At 33.3% G+C, this 19,295-nt stretch overlaps 1 protein-coding gene and 1 long non-coding RNA gene across 5 annotated transcripts; both read right to left on the minus strand.

Moving 5' to 3' along the window:
• Positions 1 to 7,392: 7,392 nt before the first annotated feature.
• On the minus strand, positions 7,393 to 10,730 carry LOC102667640 (uncharacterized). The gene is made up of 2 exons (XM_006578330.4): positions 10,065 to 10,730; positions 7,393 to 9,317 (listed from the first exon to the last, which is right to left on the minus strand). Exons 1-2 carry the CDS (start codon positions 10,606 to 10,608, stop codon positions 7,453 to 7,455), a joined length of 2,409 nt encoding a protein of 802 aa, XP_006578393.1. The 5' UTR covers positions 10,609 to 10,730; the 3' UTR covers positions 7,393 to 7,452.
• Positions 10,731 to 12,725: 1,995 nt separating this feature from the next.
• LOC102667764 (uncharacterized) lies at positions 12,726 to 17,665 on the minus strand. Of its 4 annotated transcripts, XR_005891029.1 has the most exons (7): positions 16,369 to 17,650; positions 15,970 to 16,103; positions 14,967 to 15,135; positions 14,121 to 14,281; positions 13,948 to 14,034; positions 13,332 to 13,429; positions 12,729 to 13,035 (listed from the first exon to the last, which is right to left on the minus strand). It is a non-coding gene; the product is annotated as an uncharacterized lncRNA (long non-coding RNA). The 4 variants fall into 4 exon arrangements; XR_413907.4 differs by having other exon boundaries at positions 12,730 to 13,035; positions 13,948 to 14,281; positions 16,369 to 17,646; XR_001387918.3 differs by having other exon boundaries at positions 12,726 to 13,035; positions 13,332 to 14,281; positions 16,369 to 17,665.
• Between the last annotated feature and the right edge of the window lie 1,630 nt (positions 17,666 to 19,295).

Here is a 19,295-nt window from a genome sequence, read left to right on the forward strand (position 1 = left end):
ACAAAAGCCAATTTATATATTCAAAATGGAAGGATGAAGAGGAGAAACACATCTTAATTTGCATCTAGGATGAAGTAAAGCAAGACCAAAGGGAAAGAAAGTTTAAAAGAAATCATGGAAAAAGAAAATATGAACAAGAATAAAATGGTTGGGTAATATTAATTCAAATTCAAAACAAGAAAGAAAACATTAATTGTGAAATTAAAAGACAATGCTCTATTGAGATAGTTATTACTATAAAAGTCTACAAATTTACTGTCACGACCCACCCTTGGGCCATAACCGGCGCACAGACTATGACTTCCTTAGTCTGGCCAGCCTACCCTATACAAAATAACCTGTAAAAGAACACATAATGTATCTAGACAAATCTATATAAATATATCTCATTCCATCCTTTTAATATCAAGGTCTGAGATCGCAACACAGACCCTTAACATATTGTCCAAAATATCCACAAATAACAATATTGATTATAAGTACTAATCATCAAGTGTCTCAAAACATTATAAGTACATCCTCATCATATCTATAAGAGAGAATCATTTAAATTTCAAAATAAGGGAATTCTCTTTAACTCTATTACTACCCTGGTCCCTATAGCTGCATTATACTAAAGTTACAACCAAAATATTCATCAGACGCAATAGAGACCTACCAAAAGATAATCAAATTCCTGGGTACGCTAGCAAATCCCAGGAAGTCAGTTACTCCACTATTGTGTATCTGAGAAAAATGAAATAAAACAGGGGATAAGTCACAAGGACTTAGTGAGAGCATAATGTACAAAGTGGACAGGAAGTAGAGCACCATTTAGCATGAGTCTTTTCAACCCAAGAAATGTTATAATGACATTAAATAAATAATGAACAAAAATACACTTGCTTTTAGAAATCAATGTACTCAAAGAATGTAATTTCAGAATTTCTCATAACCTAGTATCCAAAATAATTACTTTAAAATCAAACATTCATTCTATTATGTGCACATAGACCACATTATCTCTTCGTTGTGGTGAACGATAATTATATAACTACGACATTTAGCTCGTAGGCTGCATTATCTCTTCGTTGCAGCGAACAGAACATATAAATATACTATGAGTAATTGACTCATAGGCTACATTATCTCTTCGTTGTAGCAAACGGCACATATCATTATACTATGAGAAATCAGCTCATAGGCTACATTACCTCTTCGTTGTAGCAAACGGAAATATAATTATACTATGAGAATTCAAGTCATAGGCTACATTATCTCTTCGTTGTAGCAAACGACAATATAATTATACTATGAGAATTCAATTCATAGGCTACATTATCTCTATGTTGTAACAAACGGCAATATCATTCATGAACTCACCATAAATAAAATTAAACAAATATTTCAACATTCATCCTTATATATATTATCAAAATCTCAAAATAAATTTCAAAGCTCACCAAAGATATATATATTCTGAAGTACACTTGCTTCTCCAAAATGAACTTTAAAAATACCGCTAAGTATATTAGTTACTCACCTAAATAATGCAATCAATGTCTTCCACTGCTATTGGGAAGATCAACCACCGTACTTAGTTCTTAACCCTTTTCACATAACCCATAGCTATTCAGTGTTATAAAATACTCATTTAACATAATGGGTCATAGATTTTTACCTTAAAGAGATCGAATAGAAAAATCTAAGGAAATGAGTAGTGTTCCCCTATTTCTCCCGTCACCTTCACGTGTTAGGAAATGCTCAAGGAAGCAAAAAGCTTTAAAATTTCGGAACCATGGAAGGAGATGAGTGAAAGATTGAGAGATTAATTTTTTTTTGGGGAAGAAGAGTTAAGGTTTGAGAGGGGTGGGCTGCTGCAACAAAAAGAAAATGGAAGTTTGGGAAATGGGGGGGGGGGGGGGTAAAGGGGTCTTAGGAGTTAAGCTGATGGGGGGGGGGAGGTTTGTATTATTTTATTATTATATTCTTTTAAGGAAACGGTGGGTTTCATTTCTCTTCCCCCCCCCCCCCCCCCTGAAGAGAAAGACTGGCTTCCCCCCCCCCCCTCCCGCATAATAGTACTGATCAAGACCCAATGTGGCCCAACTATAACACTGATGATTGATTATAACCAAGTAAGGCACAAGTCTAATACTAATGATTGGCTAAGGCCCAATAAAACCTAAGTGTACTACTTATGATTGACCAAGGTCCAATAAGACTAAGTGCAAATTAATGATTGCCTAAGACCCAATAAGACCTAGCTGTAGTACTTGTAACATCCCATTTTTCGTAGACTAAATTAAAAAGGATTGTTATTTATAAATAAATAGAGTTTTATAAAATGATAAGGTTTTTATAATTAAATAAATAAGGAGAAATAACTTTATTAATTAAAATAATTGTTTGATAGGAAATATAAAAAAAGGGTATTTTATTTATTCATTTGATAAAGAATAAAATAGAGTTTCTTTTAATAAAATAATAAAAATAAATAAATAGAGTAAATAATAAGTTGTAAGTACCCTAGGTATAAGTAGAGACGTATTAGGTCAGTTTTTACACCCCTCATCTTCCTCTCATTTTTGTTTTTCCCCTTTTCCCTTCCAAAACCCTCTCTTTTTCCTGTAGACCACCAGACCTGTCTCAAAAAAATGACGATCTCGGACTCATTCACCGTTGGATCATCGTGAAATTTAAGCACCAGGTTCGAAACTTAATTCCTAGCCTTTTCACCATTGGGAATTAGGAGATCACGTCGAAGCTGAGATAAATACCCTTCGCATTGTAACTTTTCCTTTCCTGCAGAAATCCAAAGCTGTCTCGGTAAAACTACAATCCCGAACTCGTCAACCGTTGGATTGTCGCGAATTTGTGATATGTGGTTAACGATTCATTTCTGCACGTCTTCACCGTTTGGATATGGAAAATAATCTCTGTGGAGGGAGAAATATGCATCGCACGTAGGACCATGGAATGGAGGTTTCAATCCCTTGATCTCATCCTCTCTAACGTTTGAGAACCCTAACAGAGCAACCGGAGGAGGAGCTCTAGAGAACACCAGAAATGCCACAATTGATAATGGAGAACGCTTGAGCGACTACATCAAAGTAAGGGATGAGTTATTCACTATTGGGGATTAGTGAGAACATGTGTAGGGATCCTTAGAGTATCAATTAGAATGAGTTTTGGGGTATTTTTGCAATTTTTTATTCTATCCTTATAATTATAAGTGTGAATTATATACGTTTGATGAACCAGTTGATGTCCCAATGAGAAATTGCTATGAAAATGATGTATTCTTGTATTGAGTGTGAACCCTATAAATTGAACCTCTGTCTAATTAGCGTGAATTGGTGAAATTAAGTAAGTAGAGGTTTAGAGTAAGAGGGAGTGAGATATTGATTTTGTATTTTCTCCTTTTCATGGTTTTTAAGTTTTTTTTATATAGTTTAAAATTAATATTATATTTGAAATTGACCAAAGATTTCTAGTAGACTGTCTGTTGTATTCTTAGATAATATATATGAATTTCATGTATACTTATATATATAGGAAAATGTTCATATAATTATTTAGAATTGGTACATTGAAAGCTTACTTTGAAATTCATGATCCAATATGATGTATGTTGTTGGTTTTATATATATAAATTTAGCTATATATTTATTTATATTAATATTTTATGTAAATAATATTGTAGTGTTGTTATGGTGTGATTCCAAAAATTATTCAAGTGTTGGAGTTTGAGAATATTATGGTTAGATTCGAGGTACATGTGTATTGAGATGTGTGTATTGAGTTGTGAGCTGTGAATTATACAATAACCCGACCAATGTTGATATTCAGAAAAGTGTTGATGTGCAATGTTAAAGAGAAAGTGTAGGTTTCCTATTTAGGAACCAATGTTAAATTGTAGCGCAATGTGTTAAACGTGTTTAAAACACGAGTGTGAGGTCGTGGGTATTGTATAATTCATGAGCAGTGTTATAAATGGAATATGTGATGAATTGTGGAATAACATGTTGCTTTGAGATTATAGTATTGTTATTGAGATTGAGTATAAGTGCAAAGTTGAACATGTGCTAATTTGTGAGATATGTGTAAACATGTGATGATGGATTGTGACACTATGAGATGTGAAATTGTGAATGAGTTTTGGCTGTGAATAAGTGTGTGGTTAACACTTGATGTGACATTACTTGTGTTGTAAGTTGTGAATTGTACAATAACCCGACCAGTGTTATTTTGAGAAAAGTGTTGATGCACAGTGTTAAAGAAAAATTGTAGATTTCCTATTTAGGAACCAATGTTAAAGAGAAAGTGTAGGTTTCCTATTTAGGAACTAGTGTTAAATTGTAGTGCAATTGTGTTAAACGTGTTTAAAACATGAGTGTGAGGTTGTGTGTATTGTATAATTCATGAGCAATGTCTGCATGCAAAAAATTATTTTAAGGGATGGACCTGAATCAGGAGGGAGAGACCCTGACGGACTCTTCGGAGTGTAGGCCTTGGGGGTCACCCGATTTGAGTGCTCCTTTAAGCTTGTGCCGATCCCACATGGTTGGAGCATTCTCGCAAAACAACATGATCCTGACTAGTCTTCCTATGATTTTACTTAGTGAGAGTGACCTGACGTATCCATTGTGTGATGTGTCTTGTTATGTACTCCTAAGCGCCTCAGGGTGGTTTTTCACTGACATGGTACCACATTGCATATAGGCTTGAGTATTAGCATAATTGTTGCATACGCTTGCTAATTGTTTATTATGAAATTGATGTGTTATTATGTCTTGATCGGAGTGTGTGATTCTTGTGTAATGTAATTGATGATTGAAAAGTGTGATTTATGATTGAAAAGTGAATTTTGAATGACAAAGTGGTGGAATTACGTGAGTTATGTTTAAGTAAGTTTTATTTTGTTTATATGATATGTATATCTAATTGTCTTGCTTCTTTATTAGTTAGGAATGTGATAACTCGCTCTCCGTGTGTTGTTTGTGTTTGGATCTTGTGATGATCTTGAACTTTGTGTTCGGGGGAGCAGATGACTAGGTGAATTGCTTTAAGGAATCTTGTGCTGAAAGATGTCGGGACACAATGCTCTGATACGATATGACATTGGGGCATATGTTTTTATATTAATTGCATGATGTTAGTCTATTTTATTTTACCTCACTGATTTAACAAATTTTTTTTATAAATTTTGATGGCCTTATTTTGAGCCGAATATGTTTTTAATAAGTTTTAATTAATCATAGTGAAGTGAATGTGAACCTTTTATCCACGTGAATTTGTTTACCGATATTTTTATATATTTTATTTATTTATATATATGTCGGGGTAGAAGGTGTCACAGTACTAATGATTGACAAGGACCCAATAAGGCCTAAGTTTATCACCAACAATTGAGTATGGCCAATAAGACCCAAGTGTATCACTAATAATTGACCAAGACTTAATAAGAACCGAGCGAAACACTTATGATTGACTAAGGCCCAATGTAGTACTAATGATTCATCAAGGCCAAGTTTAACACTGATAATTGATTATGACCCGATAAGACCTAAGTGCAACATTTATTATTGACCAAGGTACAATAAGGTCTAAGTATAATACTAACGATAGAGTAAGACCGAATACGATTCATGTGTAACACTTATGATTAACCAAGATCCAATGAAGTCCATGTGCAACCTTAATGATTGACTAAGGAACAATAAGGTTAGGTGTAGTATTAATGATTGAACAATGTCCAATAAGACCCAAATATAATACTGACGATTGATTAAGACCCAATAAGACTCATGTGTAATACTGGTAATTAAATAATAAGACTCAAGTATAACCCTGATAATCGACTAAGACCAAATAAATCCTAAGTGTAATACTAATAATTAACCAAGGCTCAATATGTCCAAATGTAACATTTAGGATTGACTAAACCCCAATAAGGACTCAGTGCGACATTGATGATTGACCATGACCAATAAAGCCTAAGTGTAATACTGATGATTGATCAAAATCCAATATGACCTAGGTGTAGTGTTAATGGTTGACCACGATCCAATAAGGTATAAGTGTACTACTGATGATTGACTAAGCTCAATAAAACTCAAACCTAACACTAATAATTGATACCTAATAAGGTTTAATTATAACACTAATGATTAACTATGACCTAATAAGCCCAAATGTAACATTTATGGTTTATCAAGGCCTAATAAAGTTCAAATGTAACAATAATAATTAACCAAGATCTAATAAGAACTAGGTATAATACTGATAACTGATCAAGACCCAACAAGACCTAGATATATCACTAATGATTGATCAATAGAACTATAACATAATGCAACAGTAAGATCTACAAACCACCCAACCTATGAAACCGTTTACTAAAACCTTGCAAACCAAAACAGTTTCATTAAGTCCCGACACACCAAAGCAAAATCACTACACAGTTTAACAAGTTTCCTTCCACCAGTTTTCTTTTGAAGTTGCCAGCCCCCAATTAATCAAACAATCCAATGTATAATTTTTACTAGTTGTGCATGTGTTCCCCGTACTTGTATCCCTACCAATTCCAACATAGTATATAACCCAACGCCCATCAATCATGGTCCCAACAACCGAAACCATACAAGAATAGATTTGAATCACTTCCTCCAACTCTCCAAGTAGTTGTTACACGCATCCATGCTCACCCAATATCGCAAGTCGTTTCTTATATGCCAAACTGCATATAAGAAACACCTTGGCAGCATTTGTCTTTTGATTCCTAAAATAATCATATTTCTGTGGTTTTAAATTGCACAAACTATACCATTAAACACGTGAAGTAACTGATGTAAAATTATTTCAATTTATACAGAGTTTTCAGGTTCAAGTTTAGGATATACATTTGTGTTAAATATAAATTATATTACAAAATTTATATTAATTAATAATTATTTTATACCTAATTAACATACATCAAATTTTATGTAATATTTAATTTTAAAATACATGAAATAAAAACCATTTAATTATCCTTTTATTGTTAATCAATTATTATAAGATTTGACATGAATAGTCTAAATGATATGAAATTATATTTCAACAATTAAATTGATAATAATCAAATTTTACATAAAATAATTGATAGTGTAAGAATGTACAAGTTAAACACGATGGAAAAACAAATTTAAACATTTTCAACTTGAACCGGATTTATTAATTTGTGACCCTAACTTAACGAACTATCAAAAAGATCAGAAGATGCATCCACAACAAATAACTTTAGATATTCAACATTTCAATCTATAGATCTTTCATATATACCAAAATAACTTTACTCCTTGCATTTAAATGTTAGCTGTTTTTCATCACTTGCATGAGGAAATACCATGTTAAAAGAAGGAACAAAGATGAGCTCAACAGAAGTTAATTAAATACGATGACATTCTTCATACAGTAAATTCATGTCAACTAAGTTTCTATAGTAAATCTTACTCTGTGATTTTTCTTCCTGTTTTCCTTACTCAAGGAATTGGAATTTTTCAAACAAGATTTCAATGGTGGTCCTGTTTGATTACTTGTTGATGGGGGCAAGGGAGCAGATATTGTAAATCTTACTCTGTGATGTTTCTTCCTGTTTTCCTTACTCAAGGAATTGGAATTTTTCAAACAAGATTTCAGTGGTTGTCCTGTTTGTTTACTTGATGGGTTGAATCCTCTTCTTTTGTGCTCAAATGGGTCAAGCCAAAACCGGACATTAGCCTTGCCAAACAAGGCCTTTTTTTTGGCATATTTAAATGCAGCAACTGCATCAGCTTCTTGTAAAAAAGACACCTGAGCTGAGCCGGCGTAGCAAAAGACCCTTGTTCTATAGGAATCTACTGAGCCAAATACACTAAACTTCTTTACTAACTGTTCCTTGGATGGTAGGTTGAAATTCTTGGGGAACTTCATAAGCAAAGCTTTAGGAGAAAAGGGAACATGGGTTTTTGATAGCTGTCTAACATTTGAATTGAATATCGAATGAGAAGCAACACCTTCGTAGCAATCCTTACCCTCCACCAAACAATCCCCAGAAGATATTTCTGTTCTTGCAGACCTTTTTGACTTGAGAGGTGTTGTAACACTATTGCAACTCATTTGCAGCCTTTCCTGGTAAACAGACGAATCAGATTCTAACGTACCTTTAACTTTTGCTGCATTAGCATCAACCTCACACTTATCAGAATGGAAGGGATGCACTAAATTAGACACTGGTTCGCAAGTTTGACTTCTTTTCGAATCTGCTTTCTGAACCTCATCAATGAAGTTCATACTAGTTTCACAAATAGATGTTGAGGCCTGATGGTGTTTCTGGATACTTCCTTCTTGTTCAAGCATCTTAATGTCTGAGATCCTAGGTCTGGTGAGTTTTAAGATATATTTTGCAGACCTTTTCGAATTGAGAGGTGTTGTATCACGATTGCAACACATGTGCAGCCTTTCTTGGTAAACAGATGAGTCAGATCCTAACATACCTTTAGCTTTTGCTTCACTACCATCAACCTCACACTTATCAGAATGGAAGTGATGCACTAAGTTAGACAATGATTCACAGCTTTGAATTCTTTTTGAATCCACTTTGTGAAACTCCTCAGTGAAATTCATACTAGTTTCACAAACGTATGTTGAGGCCTGATGGTCTTTCTGGATACTTCCTTCGGGTTCAAGCATCTTAATGTCTGAGATACTAGGTGTGGTATGTGTTGAGATATCTGCACACCTTTCACTTTCTTGAACTTCACTAATCTGAGGAAAATCATTACATGAAGCTGATTTATCTAGTCGCCTTCTTTTCCTCCTGTTAAGGTATATAATGGTTTCTTTGTCAGGCAATCTCCAGCAAAGCCCCAGTGCATTGTCTTTTCTTTTATCAATGTAGTTTCTCAAATGAATCATAAAATTAGAAGGAACTGAGATGTGAGTTCTACTCATATTAGAAAAGTCTTCAAAGCAGATATCAACTATGCCCTGGTCTGATATATTTTTGAATCCCAGAAAGCTCTGCCTTGCAGATTTTAGGCTTTCTCGCACCATGTAAAGTGGATCTATAGCACGAGAGTGCACAAGATTCTGTGAAATAATCAAATTTTTATTCTCAAACAAGCGTGCAGAATTTCCTTCCCAAAGTGGAACTGTTGAGTTCAATCTCTTTATATCACCAATAGTTATATTTGTCTCCCTATTTTTGGATACGATCAGACATTTTTCCTTGGATTCCAAGGCAACAGATTCTTGAGTAACTTTGTGCACCTTCTGACTCAAAGATGAACTTGGAAGCAGCTTCACATTATCACCTATGAAAAATATATTGATAAAAATTTAAAAAATAAAATAACTAGGTAAAGTCAATACATGGCCTCTGTAGTTCAGTCAAATGTATACTTAAAGTCAGAAAAATGATATAGGGGTACCACCGGGTAGCAACACCACCGGAACAGCCAACAAAGTTATTTGAACAGAAGTTCTAAATTCAAGATACTATTCACCATATGGGACTAGCAGCTTAGTTATGTCAAGAAAATGGTGAACCTTAACTCGTCAAAGTGTTCGTATTACAATAATTTCATTTCAATTCATAGATGATTATCACAACAACAATCAATAGAGCCTCTCTAAGAGGTCATAGATTTACAGCCATAAACTTTATAAAAAATATAAAAAATACTTGTATGTACAATTTCTTATTTGTTGGTTTAGTAACTGACTAATTGTAAACAGTCACATTAGTCCTACAATTTCTAAGGTATGCTTAGGAGTCTAAATTTGGGGGTAAAGAAAAAGGAGAACTAATTTTTCATTTATAATAAATAATAAATATTCTCTAACTCAGAAATTCTTCAATTCATTTGTAATTCTCTAACTCAGAATCTCCATCGTTTAGAATTAGAATGTAATATCATATTCACAGCTAATATAACTATTTCCCAGCAAATGCAGTATCAAACAACCCAATCACAATTCCCAGCTCGCAAAACAAAATTGGCATAATTGTTAAAACTTAAAAGTCCAAACTTCGCAACAAAAAAGAAAAAAAAAGTTACCTGCTTTTTTATTTTGTTTGTACATTTTCCTGTGCTTTACAGAGCAATAGCTTCGAAAAGCGTGAACCTGGGCAACAACCCTAACGGCGTGTGCAAAATGCGCGGGCTCCACCCACGGCGAAACGGCGGCGTCCAAAACAAAACCCAAAACCCCAACCGTATCGAACTCGCGGGCCGGTTGTTGTTGGGCCTGGGCCCGGCCCGTTATGCAGTGGCACCGCAGCCCGGAAAGGACCCTCAGGCCCAACAACCGGAGCGCGGAGTGAAGCGGCGGCGCGTCAAGGTTGCGGCGGGAGATGAGAGAAGGGAGTGCCTCCTCGAAGGGGACAACCTCGGACTCGACGAAGAAGGTGGGCGAGGGCGAAACGGCGTCGTTTTCGGAGAAGGAGAAGGTGACTTGGACGCCGAGGTTGTCGCGGGAAGAGAGAACGAGTGCGGGGCGCCATTTGTGAGGGAAGTGGACTCTGACCCACACTATGTCCCCTCTCTTTACGCTTCTGCTACTATCATCACTGCTACCACTCTGCATCATCGCAAATGCCATTTGTTCGTCGCTTTGATCAGTTTTTGTAATAATGTGATGAAAGCGTGAGAGCCATGAGTCTGTGATGTATCTTTTGTTGGGTAATGATGCTTCGGCGATTGAGTTTCGCGGGAACTGTTAGCTTTTTCCCGATAAATATCTACTTTCATCCTTATATTTGTTATATTCGGATACTTAAAGTAAGAAAATGAAAAATTAAAACTTTGGTCTTGAATATTTGTTAATTTTATTGTTACTTTTTTCCCTTGACTCAAATAATTATGTTTGTCTGATATTTATAGTAATAATGTGACAGTTAGTTGTTATCGTGTGCTATGCAGTTATGCAGTTGTTATGTGTTAAAAGATTGATATTTTAAATTGATCTATAAATAATTTGTTCTCATCTTAGTTCTTAAATATAATTTCTTACTAATATTTTGTTACGTAAACTTAATTACATATATCATTTAATGTTTGAAAATACTTTTAAATTTTTAATTAAATCTCACATCATATATAAAGTATTAACATAATGATAATACATGACATTTATCATCATAACAATTATTTATGACAATAAAAATTAAATAAAAAATAATTATCTAAATATAGTAATCAGAAATATTATATTTTATATTTAAATTTACTATTAATTTAGTTATTATTTTTATTAAGTTAAAATTTGAACAAATAATATTGTAACATTGAGAAACAAAAATATAATTGAATTATAATAGATAAACATATGAAAAGTAAATTAGTTTTTCATAATAATCAAATTAAAAATATTTATTATATATAAATACTAACAAATAATTCATTTTTAAAAGTCAGTGTATTTATTTAATTAAGGAGAAAAATAAAAGTAAAAAAATACAAAATGAATCATTTTATTCGATCAAAATTTAAGTCAAAATTAGATATTTTTTGTTTTTTTTACTTTTATTGTATTTTCTTTTACTTTCCATACGCCAACATAACTAATATAATAGATCAACTATATTTTATAATCAATTTTGTAGGTTGTATATATATTGTATACTCTAACATTATAAGCAACAACTATGTCCTCTAATGACTCAACCGCTGAATAACGACGTAAAATTTGTAAAGACTAAAACAAATAAGGGCAAAATGTACTACATTTGTCCCATCGAAAGGGTATGTAAGAAAATGATTATAATACTTTTATTTTTCTTCATTTTGTGATTGTCAAATTTGTTTAACCGTCTTTTCACCATTAACATTATTTCATAAATAGATTAATTAATTAATCTAAAATTCTACATGCAAGGCCGGAAAAAGAACTTTTGACGACATTTTTTAAGACATTCAAGGACAATTTTGAATCGTCTCTGACGCCAATATTGTAAAAAGTTTAAACTTTTCATGATGGTTCCTAAAAAACCGTTTTAGAAGGATATTGTTCTAAGACGGTTTTTAACTCAAAACGGTCTTAGAATGATAATTTTTCTAAGATAATTTTGACTTAAAAACTGTTTTAGAATGTTCTTTTTTGAAAAAAAACTTAAGGATTTTAAAATGGTTTTTTAAAAAATCGTTCTAGAAAGTAGATTTTTTAAGATGATTTTCCAGAGAATCGTCTAATAATGTTCTTTTTAAAAAATTGAGGATTCTAAGACATTCTAAGATGATATTTTGAAAAACTGTCTTAGAATGTCTTTTTAAAAAAATATTAAAATATTAAAATATTTTTTTCTTTATAGGAACGATAAAAATATTATTATTAAAAAATTATATAGATATAATAAAAATATTAAAAATCAGCACAAAAATCAATATCTCATTAAAAGTAAGAGGGAGCATTTTTACTCAGATCATAAGCTCCTCAATTCCCCTATAAACCATAATATCAAGATCTTATTGAAAGAATGAAATTGGGTGCAAGTAACCATGCAACATATGAAGCTAAAAATGAGTCAAGTTCTTAACTATCATGAAACATATGACACAGGTATTACTTATAGTAACCAAGGTAGACCACTTTCATTTTAATTTTTTTCATCTTTGAAAGCAAAATAAATACTATATTCGACCAAGTTACTAGGGACTAAAGCATATAAGAAAAAAAGGAGAAACAAAATCTTCTAAATTTATGCTATGATGAAAGACACAAATCCATAGATTTAAAAATAAAAAACTGTTAGAACTATTGCTATTAGAGTATATTAGTAATACTTGTGATATTGGGCATTAAGGCCTTAAGCCCAATTATGTAGTATGCATTTAAATAGACTTTTTCAATCAATTAGAAGTGACAATATTTTCTCACTTAACAACAAAAACATTGACTTAGTCAATACAAACAATTCAGAACTGACAACAAAACATAACCTTCAGATTCAAGTACAACTGGTACAGCAGATGCCCTTGTTTGTCATGACACTACCGTATCTTGGCCATCCAAGATGAACATAAATACCACCTGGAATAAGATTTTAGTAAATAGAAAAAATGAATGTCAAAATCAGTGAAATACCTTTATTGCTTTTATGTCAACCATAATTCTAATTTTAATTAGTTTCATCACATGAAACATTCCATGGAAGAGAAATCATGTATTAATTATTAAATATGCCAATTTTACTATCAAGAGAAGAATGAAAAATACTAAAACAGGTCCTAATTAACAACCTAAGGGGACAAAAGTCAGAAGAAAAAAATGCAGAGTACGAAGAAATAAATTCATTAAGCCATAATGAAATTAGTTAGAACACTAACAAGTCTCCAAACTTCTTTATTTGGGGCATTCTTGTCAGCAAGCATTATAGAATTCGTTTTCTTTCTGCCTTCTTCAGCCACTTTCTACCAATATTTTCCTGTTGATACTCCACAATACTCTGTATTAGTTATATTGATATGTAACGTATTAAATTTGTTTGTGTATCAATCGTGCTATATTGATATGTTGTGGCACTATATTTTTGGTTGATTTCAACCGAGGCTTCATTTCCTTCAGAATTCACAGGAACTGCATCAAGTGCAAGTGCTTGCAAAATTACATGCCAAGGAAGCATATATTTAATCACAGGCATAAGCATATATTTAGTTAAACTTGAATATATTTAATCACATACTTAGTTAAATTGTATTTGATCATACTTGAGGAACTTCAGACATATATTTAATCACATACTACTTAGTTAAATTGTATTTAATCACATGCTTGAGGAACTTCATAAATATATTTCCAAATTCCAGATAATTAACTTAAGATATGTTCAAGGAAGCCCACAATTGGATTTACAGAAGTAATTTTGGGGGATCTCTAAAAAGTAAATAAATCAATTTCAAAGATAAAGAAAGGGTAAATTTGAAGAAAGACGAAGCCTGCTACCTTGGTAGCCAAGTGCAAACCTGCCTCCAGTAAGCTAGGACTAGAAGATGTGTCCAAGGTAGTACGAACTGCAGATACTAGTTGGGCCTATATTTAGTACAGTTTCAGTTATTCCAAGTGAATCACAAAATTCATAATCTACTTAACCATAAAAATGACACATTATATGGGACCTCTTAACAAAAAGGAAGTGTGAATTAAATAAATGATCCCTCCCTTGGTTGACAAGAAATGAAATTTTGGTGTGGAAATCAATTTGGCACATCTTGTCAAATACCCGATATTGTTCCAGCAGAAGATGCCCAGGAAGCTCGGGGTCAGCTGCTTTTTCAAACTGTTATTCCAAATTCACATACAAGAACGAATTAATAAAACTTGACCAATAGGGAGATGATAAGATTAAGATACACCATGCAGTAGCAGTACATAGTGGTAATGGCTGAAGTGGTCTTAATTAAACCTTCAGCTGCCCGCGGTATAAATAATGCATACGGACATTGAAAATGAATCAGTGATGACACATGGATATTCAAACTAAACCAAGTGTAATGGTTAAAATCTCATTACCAACTTATTTTCGAAAATGCACATAGAGAAAAAGAAAGACGAATATGAAATAATATAGAAATAAAATTTATAGGAATTAATTATGCTTCAAAGAATAGATTGGAATTAAAAAATTTGATTGTGGCCTACTCTCTGGTTCAGATAGTCCAGATTTGTAAAAGTTTGTAGTTGAAGGGTATGAACTCTCTCCTGTATATATATAGATGAAAATTATTTTACTTGCAACTTTCAAGTAGAGTTCCATTCATAGGAAAATAACATGAAAAATAATGCATATAAACTCTTTAGCAGATATTTATTCTATATTTGATCATTTTGATTTGAAAGTTCTACACTGTATTTCAAACTAAGCAAGGTCATCCAAACAAATCTACAAAGAGGAAACAGTTAAAGGGCTGCAAAAATATCTATCAATGTCTCAAACAGAATCTAGATAGGATCTATGAATGTACCTGAGCATGTGAGGCACTAGAAAAAATGAAGTTAACATGTTCGTATGTATGATCTTCAACATATTCAATAAAGCTTCATGCTGCACTGTAGGGATAGCTAATGTTATTGTAACGGACCTCCATGTGTGGGTTCCAACTCATCTTGAATTCTATTTGCCTGGCAAGTAGTCTGAATAACAAAATCACATAAAATAGTGAATCAGTAGAGAATGAACAAGTAATCAGCAGAGTAAATTTAGAGACAACAGTGAATCTGCTGACAAGTACTCTACAGAGTGCAAAGTCAATTCACAGAAAATAGTGAATCTGCTGACAAGTACTCTACAGAGTGCAAAGTGAATTCACAGACAATAGTGAATCTGCATAGTGAATTCACAAATTCAACCATGCAAATTCATCAACAAAGATGAAGCAATTAACACCAGATCACTTAGTTACTCCTAAAATGTTGAGATGGAAGAAATTATTGGGTTTTCCTATTCGTTGTAATTAGGAAAGCCCAAATTATTGTTCTAATTACAATAACTAGGAAAGTTATTGATTACGACTAATATGGAAGCAAATCACTACTCATATGATTAGTGACCTCGAGAATAAAGAAACCATTAAGATTTAAGATACAATCACAATTTTCCTCATTACTGAACAAAAATAAAATCCTAATAGACATGCACAATATAAAAAATAATGATAATCATTGCTTAAAGATGGCATTCAATAGACATCAATTAGAGTAGACATGATAACAAAAAATTCATCAGAATTGTTAGCAAATTTCCAAGAATTAGAATACTACTTTTTTATTTGATATAGCCAAAATTGCACGTTGTCACTTCAATTACTCAGCAAAAACTATAGGAATAATAGTTTGAGTTGGCATGGTAAGTTTACAAAATGCTTCTAGATCCAAAGAAAAGAAGAAAACACACGTGAACTATTTTCAATCTATTAATATATCAACAAAAATCAAGTGTAAATTCAGGTGAAAAGAGAGACCTTTTACCTTAAAGCCAAATTTGAACTGCTATAATTATCTTCTGACATAACACTTTCTTGACTATCCTTAAGATGCAACAAAGTTAGTAGAGAGAAGTGACAACACCACTTTGCATGTCTTGTATTAATGTGCTTCTTGGACTATATCAACCAAAAAAAAGGAAAATAGGATGAAAAGCAAAAGAGAAAAAGGAATAAATAGTCTGGCTAATCACTAATGCTTCTCTTTCCTTTCCAAATCAACGAGAATGAAAATTAAATTTAGTAAAAACTTTAATCTGAATCGTTCTTTGCTTTTTGGCTAGACACCCCCCACCGCATAAACAAAATAGAAGTCAGTTCATGGAACAAAGTACTACTAAATTCTATGTACGAGAATGAAAATTAAATTTAGTAAAAACTTTACCATTTACAACATCTTTGTAGTTCTCCTGAAGCCGTTTTCTGGCTGAAGCAAATCTATCCGGGTCAAAATTTCTTTTTCTTTGTCTCTTTGATAATTCAAAAACTCCACAAACCAATCTTCAGACTGATAAATGATAATAAAAAAGAAAAAAAAACACAAAATCAAAAACACGATTAAGCGAACAAAAAACTCATAAATTGTGAAATTAAGAGAAATAAGATTTGGTGAGGGTCTTCGAGTTTCTCTTTAATGTCTAGAATCTTCCTCTGCTCGTCTTCGAACAAGCCTCCATAAGGATCCTTTTCCTCCTCCGCAGAGGAACTGCTCTGCGTCCTGATTTGTCCGCCATTGCCGACATCGCAGTTCCGACATTGCGGCGGCGGTGAACTGGCAGCCTAAAGGCACTCAATGATTCTATCTCTCCAGCGCTTCAAGTCATCGGCATGGTTGACAGAGGCTACCGCGATGGTGGCATCCATGAAGGCCCAAATGTGGACGCCTGCGCTCTCCATAATGGATCAAAAATCCTCTGAATCCATATCCGAACCGGAAAAACAAAATCGACCTAACTAATGCCGAGCACCAGATCCACCTCCATCATCAGCTTTTCCCGGCTTCACTGACTTCACCTTACACTCCCTCACCCCCGTAACTGCGGTGGTGGAGGTAGATCATGGGGAATAGACCTAATCTAAGAGATGAGAATGTTAGCCTTGAGGCATGTTCGGAGGGAATATGGGAATGCAATATGTACTTCAGTGGTAGAGATGACACGCCTGGAATCACTTGATATCACTGCAATATATGAGGATGAAATCATTGGCTTGAACTCTATATCATCCATATCCCAACTTCGACGACTTAAATTGAAAGCAAGATTGGAGAAGATGCCTAATTGGATTTCAAAACTTGACTGTCTTATTTACTTAATGTTGGCTTTATCCAATTTGAAAGATGATCCGTTAAGATGGCTAGATAAGTTGCCACATTTGTTGAAACTTAGTTTGTGGGACAATGCCTATGATGGTGAAATTTTGCATTTTCAAAGTGGACTGGAGCTCTCTCTCGCTTGAATAGAGTAGAATTTATCCTTATAGATAGATACTCCTTGCCTTGTCTTGAATCTTTTGCAATAATCAAAATCACTCATCTCAAGAAGGTACCCTCGGGCATCAAAGCCTTGGTTAACCTTAAAGTTCTTGACTTTCTTAATATGCCAACTGAATTTGTTGAGAGCGTTGTTCTGGAAAATGAACAAGATTATTGGATCATCAATCATGTTCCCCTTGTAGTCATTCGTCATTGGATTGACCCAAAAGTCAATGATTTTAAAGTCTACACTATTCATTTGTCCTCCAAGGAGTCATAAACAAACTTATAGCCATTGCTTTGACGTCTAATATGAAGGTATGTACCCTTTCCTCAATCTTATGTTTGTATTTTTTTATATTTTGTTTTAGTTTTACATATCTGCCATGTATACATTTATTCTTTCATATTTACATAATCATTGAAACTGATTCTTTTATTTTATACTCGGATTATACCATGTATTTTGTATTGCAGGTTTTGGGAGCTTCTGTAAAAGCTTTTAATCAAGACTTCTTCATTTGAAATGGCATTTTCATTCTCATAATAAAGAAAAATGTAATTTCTTTGTTATTATTGGATTTGTTGTGATTCTAGAACCTATTGTTGCTTGCCTGTGATTTTCATAATAAAGACAAACTTTTGTCTGCCTTCCCTCGGGTTTGGAAGGTAAATGTGATTTTTTCCTATTTATTGATGGTTTGTGGAATTAGTCTCTAAAGTTTGTAGTGAAGACTTCTTCATTTAAAAGTACATTTTCGTGTTCCTTCCTAATATCAACAATTGCAACATCTTTGTTGTTTACTTGATTAATTTGTTGCATTACTGGAATCAACTGTTGGATACCAATTATTTTGACTGTCCTCCTCTTGTTTATATTTTTCTTATATCACCATAAAATTAGAAAATTAGAAAATGACCAGAGCAAGAGATTTCCCAAGCCCTGTAGAAAATCTAAACCCCCCCTTAAAATTTAGTATAGTAAACAAAATATAATTGTAAGAAAATCTATAGAAATTATGATCATATTAAGAGCAAGTTTACTTTTAGTAGAAATATTTTTCTCATCAAAACAGCTAATAGGAAAGAATTTATAGAAAGCCACTTTTATTAATTAGATAAAAAGCCATCATGCGCAAACAAATGGGTACAAAGTGTTGTCTATATGAGAAGAATGAGAGGAACTTGTTAAGTTAATCTTACAATGAAATTGTTTTAGATAGTCAAGAGGCTTGTGAACCCTTGATGACCTGAGAAGAGGTTGATGTTCAGGTGAAGGAGGCAGAGAAAGTGGGTGAACAGTGAGGGTGGGTTCTGCTGGGTGAGGATTTGTGGTTATTTAAGGTATGGAATGTTGGATTGGTTCAAGGAGAGAGTTAAAGGAACCTATAGTGTTTGGATGAGTGTCTTGAGAAGAGTTATGGGTGGAGGAATAAGGAAAGATATGTTCATAAAAGAAAACATTGTGTGATATTGAGATTTCTCTAGAAGCAAGGTCAAAACCTACATACCCTTTAGTTCCCAATTTAAAGCCAAGGAATATGCACTTGCGAGCCTGTGGGTCAGGTTTGGTTTGATGTTGTTCTAGTGGATGCAAAGCATAGGGAACCAAAGACTTTAAGGTTGAGTAAGGTAGCAGGTTTATGCCATAGTGTTTCAAATGGGGATTTTTTATGAAGTGTGGGGTTAGGTAGTCTATTTATGATGTAGACAACATGGGCAACAACATAGAACCAGAAGTCTTTGGGTAGATTGGCTTGGAATAAAAGGCTGCTTGTGACATTCAAAATATGGTGATGTTTCCTTTCAGCAATAGATTTTTGTTGAGGGGTTTCTAT

Source organism: Glycine max, chromosome 4 (assembly GCF_000004515.6).
Source record: "Glycine max cultivar Williams 82 chromosome 4, Glycine_max_v4.0, whole genome shotgun sequence".
Classification (NCBI taxonomy): Eukaryota; Viridiplantae; Streptophyta; class Magnoliopsida; order Fabales; family Fabaceae; genus Glycine; species Glycine max.